Source organism: Antechinus flavipes, chromosome 6 (assembly GCF_016432865.1).
Source record: "Antechinus flavipes isolate AdamAnt ecotype Samford, QLD, Australia chromosome 6, AdamAnt_v2, whole genome shotgun sequence".
NCBI lineage: Eukaryota > Metazoa > Chordata > Mammalia > Dasyuromorphia > Dasyuridae > Antechinus > Antechinus flavipes.
The window spans coordinates 53,537,906-53,558,667 of NC_067403.1; the positions used below are offsets into that span (position 1 = coordinate 53,537,906).

The window sequence follows — 20,762 nt, forward strand, 5'->3', positions numbered from 1 at the left end:
TGAGCTCCCTGAGGATAGGTCTCTGCTTCTTTGGATCCCTGTGTGTCCGGAACTGAAGCTTGAGGACATCATGAGAAGACCCCCACGCTCTGACAGGAGATGAAGGATCTGCCCTTCACAGTGTGCTGTGGCTCACGGCTACCCTACATTTTTGCCATGCCATGAAAGTTCCCAAGATGGGTCCGCTGATGGCGCGCATATTTGTGGGAGAGCTATATCCCAGGTTTATGGGGTGGAATGTTTTGTTGCTTTTTTTCTGAATATTCCATTAAATGCCTTTGACTTGAAACGGAGCTGATGCAGACCCACAGAGTACCTAGAGATTGTCTACTTTGAGGAGCTGGGCGTATATACTTCCCCATCTGATAACTTCCAAACCCTGAGTGATGGGTGCTATATAATTGCCGCCATTTGATAGATGAAATTAAGTATTAGGGTTAGAAAAGTTACATACCCAGGGTCATATAGCTAGGAAGTGCCTGAGTCAGAATTCCAGCCCGAGGCTTCTGAGTCATTTAATTTATCCACAGGGACACTGCTGCCTCTTTGAACACAGATATGGATTCCCCCTTCCCCATTCATATAGACCTACTTTTCAGGTGTTAATGAGGTTAGACTGGTATGGAGCTGGGTTACCTTAGAACCATATTTAGGGCTAGAAGGGAGCTTTCATTCAGTCTTTTCACTTTTTCAGAGGAGGAAACTGAGGCTCTGAGAGATTGTAACCTACAGAAGTTCCCAAGGACCAGGACTCAAATCCAAGTCCTCTAACTTCAAATCCATTCTTGTTGCTCATGTATCATATTGACTTGCACTCAAATTATTTAAAAGAAGCACATGGCAAGGTGTAACTATCAATGTCAAGCAGGCATAACTGACGGATCTGTTGGGTCGCGTCTTGCACGTAGTAGGACTTGTGGAAATGACCGAGTGGGTTAAAAATAGACCGATAACCGATTCGGGAGGTAGTAGTCAGCATAAAAGTCCTACAAGGCAGTGTGACCTTGGAGCAATCACTTCAGATCGGTGCGGTTTCCCCATCGGAAAGGTGTCCTTCCCAGCTCCAGATCTATGGTCCTAAGTAAACACCCGGAAAGCAAATCTCCTGATTCTGGAACCAGGCTATCCCCATCGGGCTTCCGCCTTCTTTTCTTTCTGCATCTCCCCGCGGAAGCTCAGCGCCCTGCCCACAGTAGGCGCTTCCTGAAGGGGGCTGGGTCGCCCCTCTCCCCCGAGGCGCGCTCCAGCCAGGGCGGTCTGGCCACATGTGCAGCCAGGACGCGCAAGGGTTAAGGGAGACAGACAGTTCCTGAGTGCGTCTCTCTCTCCCTCTCTTTCCTCTCCTTCCCCACCCTCCTAGTTTTGGCAAGGGATTAAAGTGCTCCCCCCTGTGGCAGCAGTGACCCAGAAATGAGTTTGATTCACGGAGTCCTTCCTCCATAACAAGTAAAACGTCAGTCAGAGAGTGCCTCCGTGTGCGAGTGTGAGAGTGCGTGTGTGTGTTGTGTGTGTGTGTGCGCGCGCCGTGCGAATGTTGTGTATGTGAGTGTGTGTGTGTGCATGGGTGCAAGTGCAGGAGCCGCTCTCGGCTCGCCTCCCCACCCCGCGGCACCCTGAACTCATGAGGCGCCGGCAGCCGCGCTCGCTCGCCGCGAAACTCCGAGCCCACTGGCGAGCAGCACCATTGCAGCAGCAGGTACCGGGCGGGTGTGTGTGCGTGTGTGTGTGTGTGAGAGGGTGCGTGTGAGCGCGCGGGGGGAGGGGGCGCGGCGTGTGGGGAGGTGAGCGCGCGGGTGTGTGAGTGTGTGTGTGTGTGTGTGTGTGTGTGTGCTGCGTGTGGGTCCGGAGCCCGCGGCGGCGTTGGCGGCGGCTGCAGGACGAGCCCAGCCAGGGCCAGCCCAGCCCGGCAGAGCAGAGCAGAGCAGAGCCGAGCAGAGCTGCACAGCCATATTTGATGGGTCTGTTGCTTTGCTCGGGAGTTCTCGGGAGTAAATTAATGCCGAAGGTCGCTGCCTAGTGGAAATAATCTAGTACGTCATTAATATGGCGCCAAAAGATTGGGTTCTGGATATGTAACCAGGAGGGAGGGAGGCAGGCAGCCAGGCGGGCGGGCGAGCGGGCGGGTGAGCAGGCAGCAGGCAGGCGGGCGGGCGGGCAGGAAGGCAGGCAGGCAGGCAGCGGCTCAGCGCTCCTATCCCACCACCAACTTGGCCATTCATGGCTGGGGCCCCGGGGAGCCCCGGGAGAAGCAAACAGCACTATTTGGGGAGCTTGAGAAATGCTCTAGGGTGATCAGTAAGTTTTTAATTAAAAAAAAATTTAAGACAAATTTTGGAGGGGGGAGGGCCGCTGCGGACTTGAAGAAATCTTACCCCCCCTTTTTTGCATTGGCCAAGACCGTGCTGTCTTAAGGTGAATCCTCCACCGGTCCCAAAGCACCCTTGAGGTAGTTGGCCCTCGGGTGGAAGGTTTTCAAAACCCGTGTGCATTGGGCTGCATGGGAACAGAAAGAAGCATAGTAACAACTTGGTAGACAGATGGTAATGGCAGAAGAGTACAGGTCCTTGTCTATAGGAATATCCAGTCTGTTCGCGGCAGGGTGATGGGGAACATCTCTCTATACGGCCATGTGTATGTGTGTGTCTCTGTGTGCATAGGTACATACATATGTGAGGGGGAGCCACGAGCCAGCTCTTAGAACCGTGACACTAGCAGTCCAAAATATTCATTGCATCAATTCCAGAGTGTACTGGGAAAAGAATTGGGGGAGGGGGAAGATTCTTCGAATTGGGGTTCTCTGTAGCGAAGCTTGTTACTTTTCGAGAGATTAGCGGAAAGTATAAACCCCTCATTCAAAGGTGGAATCGGGATGGAGTCGCTACGGTGTTGTGGGAGGGAGGGAAAGTACCGATTAATCACCAACTTCAGTGAATTGCAAATTGCAACCTTTGGCACCATTTGCAAATTGTGGAGGTGGGGCCATTGACCGTCTCGATCTTGAAATTGGGTGTGTAGCGTACCCCACTGGGCTGCAAGTTGCCAAGACCTTAAATGCACGTGTTGTGTGTGTTGCGTTTAGGAGTGGGGGTGCTGTGGGGCTGTTCCCTCCCCATCAGCGTGCTCTTTGGAGCAGTTTTTCCCAGGGGTTGTTTGGTGCTTGCTTTGCAAATGCAGGGAATAGATGGAATTTGGAATGTTGACCTGGGATTCGAATCCTGTCGGAACGGTCCCATTTGCTGGAGAAATTCGATCCCCTCCACCTCCTTCCCGCCCCCCCTTCTCCCCGCCCGCCTTTGGGGTGGGGGGTGGTGGAGAAGAGGCGGGGCCGCCTCAGGCTCTGCTGCAACTGAAAGTGGTGGCGAGAGTAGCAGCAGCAGTAAAAGGCAGGTGCACTAGCTCCATCCTTCCGAGGTCTGCCTCAACTTCCCTAGCTGTTTGCCTCGGCAGCCTCTCCACCCTCCCACTGGCCGTAGGGTTACCTGGGAGGAAGGGAAGTGGGCTGGGGGTGGAGTGAGGATGGAGAGAAATGGATGCTGATCTCCAGCGGCACGTGGGCAGGTGCAATGTGGCGGATAGAGGGTGTAACTTTTGCAAGCAGCCTCTTTCCTGCCAGAGGGGAGCCGGTGGAGAAGCAGCGTCGGGGGTAGGGGGAGCCTCGACTTACCTAACCTGATTGCCAGGTCCATTGAACAGGCCAAGTTTGGGTTTCCGCGGGGGACTTTGCATAAGCTGCATGGGGTTGCGGACAGAACCCCAGACCTAGTAACCTGGTTCTGCCCTTTAGGAACTGTAAAACCGGGTTGGTGCCATACGCTTTCCCCCCCTCGGCCTCAGTTTCCTTAGATGTAAACGGAGGGATTGCGGTCGATAATATCACGCCAGGGTCCCTTTCAGCTCTCTGATCTTGGAGGGGGAGGGAGGGAGGGATGGAGGGGCTGCCTGGAGTAACGAACGCAAAGGGCCAGTGCCCAGGCCACTTGGCCTGGAGAAAACGACAGAAAGCCCTCCGGGCGTGCACAGTTTGCCGCCGCAGCCTCGGGAAGTCTGGTCCCGGGAGAGCCGGCAGATCCCCTCGGATCCCCTGGCCCAGATCAGGGCGCGGCGGCTGGAGCTCGAGAGAGCCTGGGAGGAGAGGGAGAGAGGCTGGCGTTTGTTTATTTGTTTTGCGCCGCCTTTTTGCTAGATGGTTTCCTGTGACAGAGGTGATACACAGTTTCCAGAACTGTCTGGGGAGGTGGGAGGAGAGGCTGGAGAGACGGGAGGTGAAGTCTCTTCCTCGCTGCCACCGCCGCAACGGCAACCCCCCCTCCCCAAACCGCTTCTCTCGCGCCTCCCCCCCCCCCCTCCGGCATGAATGTGCACGCTGCTTCACCCGGTGCAAGCGAATCCGGGAAAGCTGGGGCGCCTCGCCGGGAGGTGGGGGTGGGGGCCGAGTTTGATTTGCTGCCGGGCCCAAGCGGATTGGTGAAGAGGGCCCGGGGGAGCCGGGGAGGGCGGAGCCGCGAGCCCGTGGGTGGGGGTTTGAGGCTGCTGGTCACTTTGCAAATGCAGCAGGGCGGCGGCGGCGGCACCAGCTGGGGACGTTTCCTTGAGTGAAGGTGGCATCCTTGCGGGAAGGGCTTATTGGGGCGGCTGGGCCGCGAGTTACTTTCCGTCGCCCCTCCTTCCCCTTTCCCCTCCCTCCCCAGCCTCGTTGTTATTTCTGCCCTTTCCGGAAGGGGGGTGGGGATGGGAAGCCGCGGCACACAGTCCTGCGGGCACCCTGGCAGCCTTCGCGCGCTGCATTGGCTTGCAATCCTTGCAGATGCAGGCACTGAACTAATTCCGCGAGGGGTGTGTGTGCCCCTGGGCGGCAGCCGGCTGCGTCCTGGAAGCGTGCCCGCGCTTCCCGCCGCTGCCGAGTGGCCGTGCATCCCCCGCTCAGCCCGGCCTCGCCTCGCCCTTCCTGCTGGAGCCGCCGAGGAGGGCGCCAGGGGCATGCCTGCTGCAGCTCGGGGCCCTCGGCGCCTCCCCCTCCCCGACCCGCCGAGGCGGCTGCTCACACGTCTTCCCGAGCCCCGTTAGGAGCGCTGCCCTCCCCGGGGAGGCCCGTTAAAGGCAGCCTCCACTTGGAGCCCTAATCAGGAGGGAGGTTCCCGGCCTCAGATGAGTAGGAAGATTTGTAGCCCTCTAGCTACACGGGCGAATCCCGCCTTCGTTTAATTATCTCCCGCGATTGTGGCAGCAGGGTATTAGTGGAGACGAAAAGCTGCCTTCCGGGGGGAGAGCATTGGAAACTTCCTCCTGCAGGGATGGAATGCACCGAGGGCTTTGCTCCTCAGGTGGCAGTGGAAAGCCCGGCCGCCCTGGGCAGCTTGCTGGCTGCACGCCGCAAGTCCAGGGCCTGCGGCTGCTGTTCTTCAGCTCCGGACCGGGGCTCAGACACACTCAACAGTGATCCCTTGCTAAGAGTACTCCCTGCAGGAATTGCCATCCTTCAGGTCATGAGAGAAGTACACTCCCCAACTTGAGGTTTGTTCACTGTCCTCCAGCAAGTGTAGGCGAAGACACCAGACAGTTTCCTCTTGGATCCTAGTGGGAAAAAAAAGCACAGATTTGGAGGCAGGGTACCAGACTTGCTCCTCAAAATACTGATGTTTCCACTTAACTACACGTGTGATTTTGGAGAAGCTGCGTCTTCCTTCCGGGCCTCTGTCCCTTCTGTGAAGTGAAAGGATTGGGCTAGCTGATCCCTGAGGTTCCTCCCACCTCCCCAGCTCCAAATCCTTTCATCTATGGTGTACTTGGAAGGTTAAGTCTATTTTTTTTGAGGATGGGTGGGCAGAAGGTGAGACTATTAGGAATTCTGGGTGGGAAACCCTCTTTCCTTCCAGTAGTTGTAGTTCAGCAAGCAAATTAATGTTACTCAGTCTTCCCAGATAATCTCCAGTCTCCCCTTGGATTACTCCTGGGGTGGGAATTTCTGCAGTTTGAGATAGGTCCTTTCCTTAGTAAAAAACTTCCTTAGAAAGTTTCCTGGGAGATGCCTAGGGATTACACAGCTGGGGGGAACTGTAGCTTTAGAGCTGGACCAGATTTCACAGACTATTCTAGAATATCCCCTTATTTTAGAGATGAAGATACCCACAGCCAGAGAAGGTCAGTAACTTAAGTTCATAAGGCAGTCCCAACTGCCTTATGTCCCAACTGAATTGGAATCCAGCCACTCCCAACTCTAACTCTCTCCACCACTTAGTGTTTCTATCTGTAAACCATCCTTATTGTCTCTCTTAAACAGGGATTCCAGCCTTCTGAAAAATTCCCTGGGAGGGCAGATCAATCCGATCACTCCCTAGAGGATTCATAAGAAAACATCTCAGAATCTGTCTTTGAGCACATTCTAAGAATATCTACTTTAGTCCGATAACTGATTTTCTGGAAGGAAGCCCAATTAGGAGGCATCTTCCTTCCGCATCTTAAGATGGTCCTTCTAGAGGCTTGTCAAAAAAAAGCTGTGTGTGTGCTTGGGAGGGAGGGGGGCCGTCAGGGAGGCCTGGGGGTCTGTCTAGTGTGTGGAAGGTTTTGTACCAAAGTGACGAGAGTCCTGGCCTTAGAAGCAAAGGACCTGGGAGTGGCGCCCGTGGGAGCCCGGGCCTCTGTCCTCATTTGTCAACTGTGGAAGGCTTTGGATTAGATTATCTCTAAGTCCCTTTCAGTCATGTAGTCGTTCTATAGGCAGTTATCTAGAGGTTTTAAATTATCTCCTGTTCAGGGAATTCATTCTACATCTTTACTTTGATAGGGGGAGCCCAGTGTTGCTGAATGTGGAGGGAAAAGGGAGAGAGAGACGGGGGAGCAAGACCCACAGAAAGAGGGAAGGGAGAGGGATTTAATCTCAGAATTAGGAAGAGATGGCTTCAAGTTGCATCTCTGATACACACCAGCCCTGTGATGTTGGGTAAGTCCTTTAAGCTCTTCCTGCACTAAGAAGTTCTTTAAGACTAAAATAAAGGGACTTTGCTGGTCTCTTCTGCCATTGTAAAAGGAGTTTACTCAGCAGGGTGTTCCTAAAGACAGTGAAATCACAGATCTCAGTCCCTATCTCTATTTAAACATTTAAAAGCCTTCCTGCTTCCATTACCTGGTAATTTATTTGCATAAAATTGGAGTTTTCATTCAGATCTACTTTAAATGGTTGCTGTGGAGCCTTGAGTTTGGAGAGAGAGGACAAAGTCTGAATTCTGGTTTTGCCATTTTCTGCATGACATTAGGCGATTCACTTAACCTAGAAGTCTCCTTCAATAGGAATGCCTTCCTTAATTTCCAAGATTACTTGTTTCTTTTCTCTGTCTCCCCCTGCCCCCTTTTCTGTCTCTGTCTCTGTCTCTATTTTGAGCAAGGACTATCCTTTGCCTTTCTTTGAATCCCAGGTGCTTAGCAGAGTGCCTGGCACGTAGTAGGTGGTTAAAAAATGGCAGTTGGCTGACTGATTAGGAAATGTGAGAGAGCTTGCTTAGGTGTCCTCCCAGTGAAGGGTCTGGGCATGTTACTAATAGCTGGAGGTTCACCCCGTGCTTTATCTGTGTGATTTCACTTGATTCTCCCACAACCTTGTGAGCTGCAACTATCCCTTGGAGAGCTCAGGACCTGGTCTCAGGATCACACGGAGGCAATTGTAGGTATTTGAGGAGGGATTGTTCTCCCCTAGCCGCCTGCCTTACCCTACCTGCCTTGTTGTTGAGGTCACCTCTCAGGTCACTTTAAGCTTTCTGATACTGTGTGTGTGTGTGTGTGTGTGTGTGTGTGTGTGTGTGTGTGTGTGTGTGTGTGTGAAAAGGCTTCACTAAGGTTGAATCACTTAAACAAGCCAGTTCTGCAGAAGGGGGAAGGCCATAGATTAACAAGACCTTTTGTAATTCTAATAGGAAAAGTTTTATTTTAACCATATTCTTTAATCCATGTGACATAGATTTTTTTAATGGGTTTCCTTCAGGAAATCTCTTCCCTCCCATTAGTAATGACCTCCCTCAGATCTCATGTGACTTTTTTTTTTTTTTAAACAAGGTAACTAATCATACTATTTTATAGTTTTCTATATAATGACTTTGTATACCCAGTGTCTAGCACATTCCTGGAATTGATAGGTCCTTCCTAAGTGATTGATGTCTCATTTTTTAAGAGTACTTATTACTTTATTAGTTGGTGTAGAAATGACTTACTAGAGTGCATTCATGCACCTAGTAGATACCCAGGAAATATTTCTAAATCAGTCTGATTTCTAAAAATATGTTTTATTGCTGCTTTTTGTCTTTGATAATCATTTCTCACTTTCTACACTGAACCCCCTCTTATGAAAAAATCAATCCCCTAATACTTCCTGACCAAATTTTCTTTTGAATAAATCCTGAAATTGGCTTTAGCAGAAAACCTAACTAGGGGGGCAGGATCTGTAGAAATAAAATTCCACTTGGGTAAAATGAGAGAACATTATTTCCCCATTACATAAAAACACACAAACACAGCCTACTCACATTAAAAAATAACATTTTAATGTAACTTCAAGATCTTGAGTTTGGAGAGCATGTGTTTATTTTTTTAAATAAATTCAAGAAATTGCTTTCCTAATAGACTTACTTGTTGGAAAAGGAACTACCAGGTGATCTCTTGGTAATGACTTCAAATTCAGTCTTGTTACTTTGTGCCTGTATTCCTCATTTTCCTCATCTATAAAGTGAGGGAGTTTAGATTAGATCAGGGGTTCCAAAACTTTTGTGTCTTGGATCCCTTTGGCATTCTAGAGAAGCCTGTGGATCTGATAGAAGAATGTTTATTGTCACCTTTCATGATAGAAGGAAATGCTAAGTTTCACTTAGAGATTAGTGAAAAGAAAGTTGTATTTTTTTCCCCTTCCAAGTTCACAGAGACATTGAAATATCTCTATAGGCCATAGGTTAAGAATCCTTGGAGAAATTGTTTAAGGTTTCTAACAACTCAAAGTTTATAATCCTGTTGAAGTATTTTTTCCATATTTATTATTATTCCATACTATATTATTGTTGGCTATCTTGCCCATTTCTTTCCTACTTATCCAGTTCTTTTTTATGATTGTCCCAAATGGAGTGAGCCGCTTCTTCCATGGGAAGAAATGGATTCTTCCTCATTTAAGGCAGGCAGAATCTAAATGATAACTTGTGGAAAATGTATTAAATGTTCCTTCCAATACTGATCATTTTGTAATTCTTAGCTTTGATGGTTTCTGGAGGCCTTTACCGACTGAAAAGAATTAGGAGCAATACCTAGAGATTATAAAGAAGCAAATTAGGTTTGATATTAGAACTTTTCTAACAGAGCTATCCAAAAGAGGAATGGGCAGCTTTGGGACAAGGTAGCTTCCTTTTCATTGGAAGTCGTCAAGCATGGCTTGGTTGATCACTCATGTCAGTAATATAAGTAGCTGACATATATATTTGCCGATCTCAGTTTTGCATATGTTGCTGAAGTAGTTCCTGGATGTTAGGAGACTCCTGAGCTAACTGTGACTTAAGATTCAATAGTCTCCAGAAGCTAGACATTGGATTAGAGGCAAAGGGAGAGTCAATATAAGGGAGAAAATTAGCATTGAAAGCTTTATGTGGAATGGCCTGCCTTAAGAGGGAATAAGTTCCTTCTCATTGGAGGCTTTGAACAAAGGCTTTGTGACCCACTTAGGGGGATGTTGGAGAGGGAGGCACTTGGGAGTTAGACCGAATGGCCTGTGAGGTCCCTCTGGCTCTGAAAATTCTGTCATCCCATGTCCTGGCTTCTGGAAAAGCACTCCCCCCAACCAAAAGGAGTGTTTGGTGCTCCTTGAAGTTGAGTCAGGATGCAGGGGAGTTGAGAGGATTTGTGCCTCAGCTGGAATTCTATTCCTTTCTCTTATTATCTCTGTAGGTGCTCAGGGGTCTTTAATATTACAGTGGCCCCTGTTGACAAGCATTATAGTTAATGGCCCATCAGAGTTTGCCTTAAAAGCCCTAGAGCTGATAGAACTGCTTTGTGATTGGTGAAGGGATTGACATTAGGAAAACCTGACTGTGTGCCTCTTGCTCTTTAGGCGTTTTCCTCCTTGAGAGCCAACACGAGCACTGACAGGGTCTTTGATCTGGACACCGGGGCTCGGGGCTCTGGGCTCTGGGCTCTGGGCTCTGCTCTCTGCTCTGATAGCGCCAGCACTAGTGAACTTCTTCCTGTGCTGAGGTGGGGAAGACGGATAAAAATGTAACAGTTTCTCCTGTTTTTTTAGGAGTTTTTTAGGAGTCCTTTGGGGAGAGACATTCTCTGTACATGAGCATATAGGGAATAAATACAAAATATAAATGTAATGTTGTTAGGAAGAGAAGTTGAAGGTATCAGGAAAGGCTGCCCTCAGGTTATAAGTGTCATATGTGCAAGCCTGCAACCAAATCCCCCTGGAGCCAGATTAAAATGTAATTTGGAAACATTTAACAAAATAAAAAAATCCAGTAGAACAGAGGTCACGCTCATATGTGATTTTCAAGGTCGCCATGTGGCCAAAGCAATCGATGTGTATAGTTTAGTGGCCTCTATTTGTATTTGAATTTGATGCTAAAGCATCTTGAAGGAAGACTAGCTGAGGGACCATGGACAAGGCTACTCTGTGTGACTGTGATGGCTCCCACAGGGATGTGAATCTGGGCGAAATGCAGGAACTGTTACTTCTAAGTGGTGAGCTCATGGACTTAGATCTGGGAAGGAGGACGAGACACATTTTACGCAAGAAGGAACCTGAACTCAAGAGAGGCAAAAATGACCAGTCCAAGCTCATACAAGGATTTGGACAGAAGATGTTTTGAGTCCAGATTCAGTTGCACCATGCTGCTGTGTTTGGCAGGAAGAAATCATTATGACATCAAGTTAACTCTGCTTTTAAAGTCCTCAAGTTAGAATCACTTTCAAACCTTCCTGGGTAGCCTGTCCATTGTGGGTCATATTAATTGTAAGAGATTCAACAGTTTCAGCTTTTTAAAGAACCTATTTCCACAGGAGGGAACCTCGCTAAAATTCCAGCAGACTTATCATTCTTTACTTGACCTGTCAGGAATTCCATTTCTGTTTGCCCATTTGAAATACTGTTCTCCTTTTTCAAGCTTGCCTCCCTAGTTAAGGCCTATAGTGTTCAAAGGAAAGACATGAAAAATCTAAAAGTCTTTTTTTACAGTTAGTAGATCAGTTGATACAATGGCTGTTCCTCGTAGCTTTCAGAGTATTTAGAAAATACTGTCTTGAAGAAAACACTTCAGATTTAACTGAGCAAGCCATTGCCCGTTTGCCTGCTGGTGCTGACATGAGCTAAGTAAGAGGTAGCTATGGACCTTCTGTCTCTAGGGTATTTTTGGAGTAGTTTTTTTTTTTTTTTTTTTTTTTTTTAATACAGTGTTGGTGACCCGGGAAGCAGCTATTGTGTAGTGAAAAGAGTGCTGGAGCTGGAGGGAGAATCAAATCCAGCTTTGTGGCTTCCTGCTGTTGTGTTGTGGGGCAGGCTCTGGGCCCCTCTGTAAGGGGTTCGGACTCAGTGGTCTTTGGGTTAGGGACCAGCCAAAATCCTGCGAGCGCAATGATGCACTGTTGCAAAAGAGGGCTTAAGTTAAGACCAGCTGTGGCTGGGACCCCTTCCCTTGGCTTCTTTACCAGCCAGAGGCACTCTGTGATTTCTGAGAGTTGAGCGGAATCGTCATCTCTGACTCAACCTGTCACCGACTAATGCTTTGGAGCCACAACTCCCCCGCCCCCTTCCTCCAAAAAGAAATAAACCAGACCATATAATCAAGCTGGGCTTGAAAATAGGGTTTAAATCCGGGGGGTAGGTAGCCGCTGAGATGATAAATTTCTTGCAGGCAACAGGATTTTGAGTTTGAAAGAAGCCACCCCCTTCCTTTTCCTCATGTAGAAACTGAGGCCTCATGTGAGAAACTTAGAGTCCTTTATTAAGCCTCATTAATTCTCTGTGCTTGGCATTCAACTTTCAAGTGACCTCCAGATTATCCTCAAAACCTGTTGGATCTGGCCAAATCCCAAGGAAGGGGCTCAGAAGCCACAGTTCTAGTTTTAACTCGCAGTGCCGTCTTTAAAGGGTTATGGAATCCATTCTAGGTCGAAGCATCTTTCTTTGAAATACCACTAGTATTTGTCTTTTAAACGTGGTTCATATGGAATATGAATAGAAGGAGGGCCGTTCAGTCGAGAATTCCTAAAAAAGTTCCTAATTTTTGCAGCAAGATTATATTTATCTGAGTTTGTGGTTCCACAATCCCTGCCAGAGAATTAGGAAAGTGCAATATTGCCCTTCACTTAGATTCTGTTAACTAATGGGTGGAGAGGAGGTCAGGACTGAGGCTGTTTTCATGCTGAGCTCTGTGAAATACTAAATCTCAGCTATCCAGAATACTCTAGGAATGAGTTGGTTTGAATAGGAGACAGTGGAAAGAAAGGGCACTGGATTTGAGAGATAGGAGATGTATTTTAAATCTTGCTTTTGACATTGATTAGCTGGATCACCTCGATTGAGGTTCAGCTTCCACATCTATAAAACAGGGATGAGGTGGTCAGTATCTTGAGGATCCCTTCAAGCTCCCAAAACTCACTCAGTTTACAAGGGAGTTACCCCTTTAGGGTGCTACATTTTAAAAATGTATTTTCATTGGGCTAATTCTTTTTGTGCCTTCTTACAGAGTATATTTGAGGGTAGTTTAACTTTCCTTGTTGATTTAAGGTTGCACTGGCCATCAGTTCTTCCTGATGTCTGTTTACTTTCCTCCATTCCCCCAACTTCTAATTTGTTCTGTCTTTGATTCTATAAGATTGGATAATCTGGTTTCTAATTTTATTGTGAATTAAGAATAAATAGGCTCCTAGTGAGGATTTTAACTGCTTACCTGGGAAAAAAACACATGGACTTTGTTACATCTCTTATGGTCCCTCTCTTTTTTTGTTCATTTAAGGTGATTCAGATAGTTACGTTCCAGATAAGTGTGTTATTATTCTACCTTGGAGGGTTCCTCTAAGATGGGGATCTACTATTCAGGTTCAGGAATTTTATAATAATAGGAAGAGATAAGTTCTATGTAGCACTTTAAGGTTTGCAAAATATTCATTTATTAGTCTTATTAACACTCACGATAGCCCTACAATGTAGGTTATTTAAAATTTCCATTTTGCAGATGAGGAAATTGAAACTGAAATAGGTTAAGTTATTGTCCCAGAGTAACACAGGTAATGTGTGCCCAAGGAGGCATTTGAAGTCATGTCCTCCTGAGTCTATGTACGATCCCTTCTAGCTGCCTTTATGTTGTTATCAGTTCATTTAGAGTTGATAAAAGTCAAGTTATTTTCCCATTAGCCAAACTAATGGGAGACTGATTTGAAAATCAGAATATTGATTTATTAATTTATGGCGAGCAATAAAATTGCCAGTTAGAGGGAATATTTGTAACTGTTGATCAGTGCATTTTCCATCATACAGGGAACTATACTTGAGAAACAGAAATAAGGTCAGAATGCTGCTTGATAAATATGAAAACATGTTAAGGGGAATTAGATGAGCTTAGGGGAAATTTACATTAATACATGCTGTAGAAGCTTGTTTGGGGTAGGAAGGAAGGAGACTGACATCACCTTATGGTGTAGAAACTAGATTTGGATTTAGTAGATCTGGCCTCCGGTTTTGGCTCTTCCATTTTCTAGAAGTGTGACCTCAGAATCTGAGTTTTTCCATCTGTAAAATGATTACGTTGAAATGGATGTGCTCTCAAGTTATTTCTAGGTATGTAGACCTGGGATGCTATAATCCCCCATTATAAGGATGCAATATCTTCAAAGTGGGTTGGACATTGATTTATAATCACAGAATCCCCACAGATCGAGAAGTCCGGGCCATAGCCCAGCATGAATCCTCTCTATGATGCTAAAGATTGCTGTATGTCCTAGCTACTTCTGGAGTTTTTTGTTGTGTTAGACCTAAATTTCTTTTCTTGGAGCCGGGGAAGGGAGAGAAGAGGGCACCAAACCAAACTAAACACTGCTGGCTGGTCTCTCTTCAAAGCAGCCGCCCTGCAAGTGCTTGAATCCGGGTGGCCTTGACTCCCTCAACCCAGCTTTTCCTTCTCTGGCCCTGGCCCCTGCCCTGTACCCTGGACAGCGACCCTTCCAGGTTTCGGCTTGGAGACTTGTCCCTGATACACTACTCGTATGTTACAGTTTCCAAGTTCACACTTAGTTTTCATTGATTGCATTTAGCTGTTTCCTAAGGAATATGGGGATAAAAAGCACCTTGATCTGTTTAGTTGCACTCTCTAAATCACCTTGGAGGGGGATTAGTTTCTGGGAAGGCTTCCTTTGGATTATCTCGTTAGCTTTAATCTCAGAGGGTGACTCCTCATGACCCGGGATCTGGGGTTCATTGGCTGTGACCATCTATTCACTCACTACAGAGGTGGTGCAGTGTACTGAAGGTGGGAAGCGTACTGAATTTGGTGATTCAGCCCTGTCCTATTTGCTCTGGTCTAAAGTTTCCTGCTCTGTAAAACGAAAGAATTGGATTCAGACCACTTTTTACCTGATAGTTGCTTAAGCAGCCTTCATAATAGCCTTAATATAGTTGATTTAGAATCATTCGACAGGCATTTATTAAGTGCTTATTAGTTGCTAGGAACTGTGGTAAATACTAGTTATAGAAAGACAAAAGGCAGAGTCTCTGCCCACCAAGAGCTTAGGGTCTAAGGGGGGAGTCAGTTTGTATATTGCCATATTCATAGCTATAGAGTATATAGCTATATAGAGTATATTGCTATATTCATAGCCACATTGTAAGTTTAGAGGAAATGACATTAGGAAAACCAAAAGAAAGTGGCTTGATCAGTCTTAAAAGAACTCAGGAATTCCAAGGAGTTGAGGTGAGGAGGGAGAATATTCAGGCCTGGGAGACATCGACAAGTCAGGGAGACAGATGACAGAATGTGACAAATGGGACCATACGGAGCAGAAATGAGTGGGTAAGATACTCGGTGAAGACCTTTGAAAACAAGCAAAAGTATTTGTTTTTGATCTTAGAGATAAAGGAGAGCCGCTGGAGTTTGTTGAGGATTTTTTATCTATTCAGATCTCCGTTTTGTCATTTTTAAAATGAAGGATTAAGATGATGTCTGAGCTCTCTTCCAACTCCTAATGCTCTCCATCCCCCTTCTTACCTGTTATCAGTTTGGGTTCCTTGCAGACAGGGCTCCCTTTGAGGCAGAATGTTGTCTGTGTAATACTGGAGCTGGACTCGGCCCCTGACTGGTTTGGGGGGAGGGGGGTCGGTTCTCTCTGGGCCTCGGTTTCCTGCCCTGCATAACCACAATTGGTGGGGGTGAGGCCCTTTTGGGCTCTGGATCCCTGTACCTAGTGGTGCTTCAGGCCAAGATTCACTTCTAAGTGTCCATGTCTCCTAGAGGACATGAGATGTGGAGTGTTTGCCATTTAGGACTGAACAAGTGTTTGCTGGCTGGCTGGCCATTGTCCTGAGGCAGCAGGGCACCGGTCTCTGCTTCCTTCACCCCATCGGGCCTGAGGCACTTGCACTTACCAATCGAGTCTCCCAATAGTGGGAAGCAGTTGTGGGACCCTTCAAATTCAGTGAAAGGCCGGACCCTCACAAGTTGTGTGACCGTGGGCACGTGACAGGGGTCCTCAAACTTTTTAAATAGGGGCCAGTTTACTGTCCCTCAGGCTGTTGGAGGGCCGGACTATAGTAAAAACAAAAACTTTGTTCTGTGGGCCTTTAAATAAAGAAACTTCATAGCCCTGGGTAAGGAGGGATAAACGTCCTCAGCTGCTGCATCTGACCCGCGGGCCGTAGTTTGAGGACCCCTGTTTAGGATCTCAGAACCAGAAAAGGACTCAGAGTTCCTAAGTCTAACTTGCTGAATAATAGGAGGAAACTTGAGTTCCAAGACTTGGACACAGAGGGAGCGAGCAGGGAAACTGGATTTTGAATCCAGGGCCCCTCACTTCACATAGAGCCTATTTCTGGGGGAACTAGATTCAATTGGACATAACCCTTGCATTTCTGTTTCATTTGAAGTTAGATTTAAAAAAAAAAGGAATTTAGATAAAGCTCTAGTTTCAAAATACATTTCATTAGATTGGAGACTGATGTCAAGGTGAATTTTTACCAGAGGTGAATAAACTTAAAACCAAGAACTTCACCTCTGTCCCATCTGTAAAAATGCCCTGTCTTCCAGCATTCTTGTGCTTTGCAGACCTTCAGGTGCTCATCATCATAATAATGTCCATTATTATTACTTACGTTTTTATAGAATCATAAAATATGAAAGTTGGAAAGGGCCTTGGAGGCCATCTACACAATCTCATTAGCACATACTTCTCTGGTCATCCTGCCTCCACTTGAAAACTTCCGAGAAGAGGGAACCCCCCCTCTCCCCACACAAAGCATTCCTCTTCTGGGGAGCTCAGTAAAGAAGCTTTTCCTGTTGTCAAGCTTGACTTTGCCCCTTTACAACTTCTACCCATTGCTCCTAGCTCTCCCCTCCAGGGCCTCAGAAAACAAATCTAATTAATCTCTCCAGCACATGGCAGCCAGCCCTTCAGATACTTGGAGACATCTATCACATTCCCCTGTAATCATTTCTTCTCCAGCTAAATATGCCTCCTTCCTTCAGCGGATCCTCGTATGTCTACATGTTATTACTACCACTAATTAGTTTATATAAATGACAGCTGGACAATAATAAATACTTATTAAGCGTCTACTGTGTATAGGACATAGTCGCTGCTTTTGTTATGATTTTAATTATGAAGTTTGAATACAACAGGCATTTATTATATGTCTGTTGTGTGCCAGGTGTAGTTATCGTACATGAAATATTATATAAATGCCACCTATTTTATTTATTTCACTCATTTTGCAAAACACTTTTCTTGGGTTTTTTTTGGGGGGGGAGCAGAGGGAGTTCCTCCACCTTTCAGCAGTTATTGTTCTTATATATCATTTCTCTCTGGGTGTTATTATCTACATTTATAAAATGAGGAGATTTGGATGTTAAGATTCTTCTTAGTTTTTAAGATTTCACATTAAAAAAAGAGTGAGTTGGCTTGGCTCATTGTTCTCTCCCCTTCTGGGTCAAAAGCTGGACGGGGATGGTGAAGAACTTTAATGTATTAACATCGGTGTAATTATGTAGTGCTTGTTCCTTTTGCTCATGGCCATACCACTGACCTTGGTTTTTATGGTTTAGCCAACTAAAAGTGAATTCATTTATCTTCAGAGAGCTCATGTTCAATAGAGAAAACGTATAGACCTATAAGTATAGAAGAAATTCATTATCGAATATATGATGAATGTAATGAATATAAGAAATATATCAATATATGTGCACGACTAGTAGCTGAGGGAATCAGAAAATGTTTTAGGCCCTTTGATCTGTCGGAGTTTGGAGGAAATGAGGAATTTCAGCAGTTGTGTTCCTGTAAAGCCAGAGCAAAAAAAGCTTCGAGGTTTAAGGAGAGCCAGCCATGTGGCTGACCTACAGTAAGGAAGAACTCAACTCCATCTTCCCGAGTTTAAATCTGGAAGTCACTTGGCTCTGTTTGCCTCACTTTTCTTATCGGTAAAATGAGCCGGAGAAGGAAAAAACAAACACTACTTTGCTACAATAGTGTCTTTGCCAAGAGAAGCCTAAGTGGGGACACGATGAGCCTTTACACAAGTGAAATATGACTAAATGACAATAGCAACAAATCTTATGAAGTCCAGTTGGGCTGGATTGGGTAGAGTGAAGTAAAGACTAGAAAGGTAGGTTGTCCTCAAGGTATGTAGGGCTTTAATTCTTTAAAGGCTTCGAGCTTTGGGTTGTTTGTACCGGAACAGCCTGGATGATTGCGAGCTGACCACGGACACCCACGCTGATGGAAGCCCTTCGTGGACTTCAGAACAGGAAGGAAATTTAAAGACTGTCTCCCCCACCAGATGCCTTGAGCTGGGCTGCATGCAGACAGGTTGGGAGATAGGACCTTTCTGTATCCCAAGGTGGTGGAGATTAAGGTGTCTTGCTCATTTGACAACTAGATCAGGCTTTTGAATGGAAACAAATGAGCTTTGAAAAGAAGACATTTAAATCACTTGAGTTCATTTCCTCAGGGCATATTTTGATAAAATCCCTAGCAGGGGGAGAGATCTTGAAGATATTGAGTACCCTGAATGGATGAGTTGGGTGAGTCTGTATGAGTTAGCTGGAGAGAGAACAGTGCTTTAGAAAGAAAGCTAGAAGGAAGTGATTTGGCTACTAATTTTCTTTGTGACTGCTTAGAGGCTGTACTTTCTGTGACTTTTTTGGACCTCAGTTTACTCATCTGTAAAATGAGGAATTAGGACAAAGTGACCTCGAAGAACTCTTCTAGTTCTAGATCCAAATTATGGTTATATTTAAATAAAACCAATAAATGTAATGAGTTTTTTAAAAAGTTAAAAAATAATTTTTAAACTGAAGTAACAGCCATTCAAAAGGTGACAGATCAAAAATTCTGATGATTAAAAAAAAAAAAAAAAGCAAATCTATTCTTCACTGAATTGTTTTTGACCTCTTGGTTTCTGAATTTAAGAGACGAGTTTTTAATTAACTTCCTTGTCTAAATCCCTGAATCAAGTTTTTCTTTGTGTGGGAGTGGCTCTATTTATGCACATGGGTTGTAGGTTGATACTGATCTTTCAGCATTCCTTGTTATCTCTTCTTTTGCTCCGTCTGTAGCTGAAATAATCACTTTTCCTTTTCATCTGGGAAGGTTTACTTTTGACCTTTTTCAGAAGTGAATAGTTTAGGGAAATCGGTGGGAAAGTTTCTTCAGCCATTTTTCTGATGGACAGTAAGAACAAAATGCTTGTTTTGTTTTTGTTTTTATGTCTTTGTTCTTGCTTTTATAAACTGTTGACAAGAGATTGAAGTACTAGACACTGGAAAGGATTTTGGAGATGATTTCATTGAGTTTTTCCTCGTTCTGAAAGAACATGGTTAAAGGTATGTCCTTGGTATCAATAAGGTAATTAGGTGGCCAGAGTGCTGGACCTGTAGTCAGAAAGACTTCCTGAGTTTAAATCTGGCCTCAGACACTTAGCTGGATGACCCTGGCTAGGTCACTTTAACTTGTTTGTTAACCTCAATGTACTCATCTGTAAAATGAGTTGGAAAGAAGTGGCTCACCCATCCAGGATCTTGGCCAAGAAAATCCAGGTGAGGTCACAGAGTCTGACATGACTGAGAAACGATTGCACAAACCTGGCATTGGGAAGCCCTGTGTTCCTCTTCTGCTGAGACCCAGTGTCAGGTCTCGGGGCAAATGTTTGGGCTTCCTTATCTGTAAAATGAGCTGGAGAAGGAAAAAGCAAACACTCGGCTTGCCTCACCCAGTTGTTGCAAGACTCCAATGAGGTCATACATAGGCTGAGAGCTAGAAGGAATTGCAGGGGTCATCTACAACCTAAAGAGATTAACTTAAGTCTTTGGGACTCAGTTTCCCCTTCTGTAGAATGAAGTGGAGTCAGTGACACTAAACAACTGCTTTTGACTAAAGCTGAATCCTGCCAGTGCGATTTCTTTTGTCGAGAGACAAGCCCCTCAGTGCAGGGGATAGTGCTGGGTGTGGCCGCAGGAAGGCCTGAATTCAGATCTCACACTTACTACTCTTCCTTTGCTTTAGCTTTTTCAACTTTAAAATGGGGCTGCTAAGAGCAGGGTTGTTGTGAAGATCACACAAGTGCAGATTAAAGCCCTGCATAGACGGGCACCGCTACCTTGTTAGGGTGCCCAGTCAACGGACACTTAGCGTCCTGCGGCCCTGACGCCCGATCCCGGCATCAGTTTTCATTGTTCTTTTCCTAATGTGGAAACTAAACGTTTCAGACACACGGCGCAGGGGAGAGGCCCCTTTGGTCGGGGACTGGGACGGGCGGTTTGGGGAGAATTGGATTTGGACGCAGTCCTTGAGTGGGACCCCCCTCCCCTCCCAGGGGGCTGTCACTTCTCCCCGGAACGGTTTTCTCTTGCTTACAGCCAGGAGTTAGAACTAGATGACCTTGAAGATGACATTGGCTCCAATCCCTGACCTTATAAATGAGGAAAGTCTTTGAGAACAGCCCTTGGAAGGAAGGGGCGTGGGCACGCAGAGCATGGCTGCAGCCCCGCAGAGCCTCCCTGGTTCTTGTCCGGGCCCTGCGACTAGGCGGACTGCAGTCTCGTGGGCATCAAGTCATTCACCACTGGCTGAAAGTGCTGGGAAAGGCCCGTGGTCCTCCCCCGGGCATTCTGCCCCAGGCTGCTGTTTGTGGGTGGGATTGAACGGAGAGGGGAAAGGGACAGAACCAGAGGATGGGCGCGCTGCTGGAGCTCCTCCCCATAAAGGTCAGCAGGACTGGTAGAGAGGAGAAAGTGTCGAAGAGGACCCTGATTGTTGAGTTTGGACCCAGAGGCAGAGGGGTGGACGCTCCGGGGTGCGTTCCCTCGGTGGAGGATGGCCACGGGCAGAGGAGAGCGTGCTCGTTGGAGGCCTTCCCGTGGAGTGTGGATGGAGGCGCCTAGAATTCCTTCCTTTTCTAAAGCCCTTTGGGTCTGTGCAAATAGGATTTCATGTGTAGAAAATCAGTCTCTGAGCACCGAGTACCATGCTAAGTAGCCTATGGTGATAGCACATCCAGAAGGGACCTTATACATCCTCTAACTCATTCCCCTTATTTTACG

At 46.4% G+C, this 20,762-nt stretch overlaps 1 protein-coding gene across 4 annotated transcripts in view; it reads left to right on the top strand.

The window, feature by feature from the left end:
• The first annotated feature begins 1,380 nt into the window (after nucleotides 1–1,380).
• JADE1 (jade family PHD finger 1) overlaps nucleotides 1,381–20,762 on the top strand; it is a 78,424-nt gene continuing 59,042 nt past the window's right edge. Inside the window, exon 1 of one of the 4 annotated variants that reach the window (XM_051965359.1) lies at nucleotides 1,381–1,696. Coding sequence is in view for 1 of the 4 variants with exons in the window: in XM_051965358.1 (XP_051821318.1) it covers nucleotides 1,955–1,958 (4 nt within the window). In the remaining 3 variants the exon portion in view is untranslated. Of the gene's footprint in view, nucleotides 1,697–1,813; nucleotides 2,031–2,163; nucleotides 2,296–20,762 lie in introns of those variants that run through there. The other 3 variants (XM_051965362.1, XM_051965358.1, XM_051965363.1) reach the window with 3 other exon arrangements.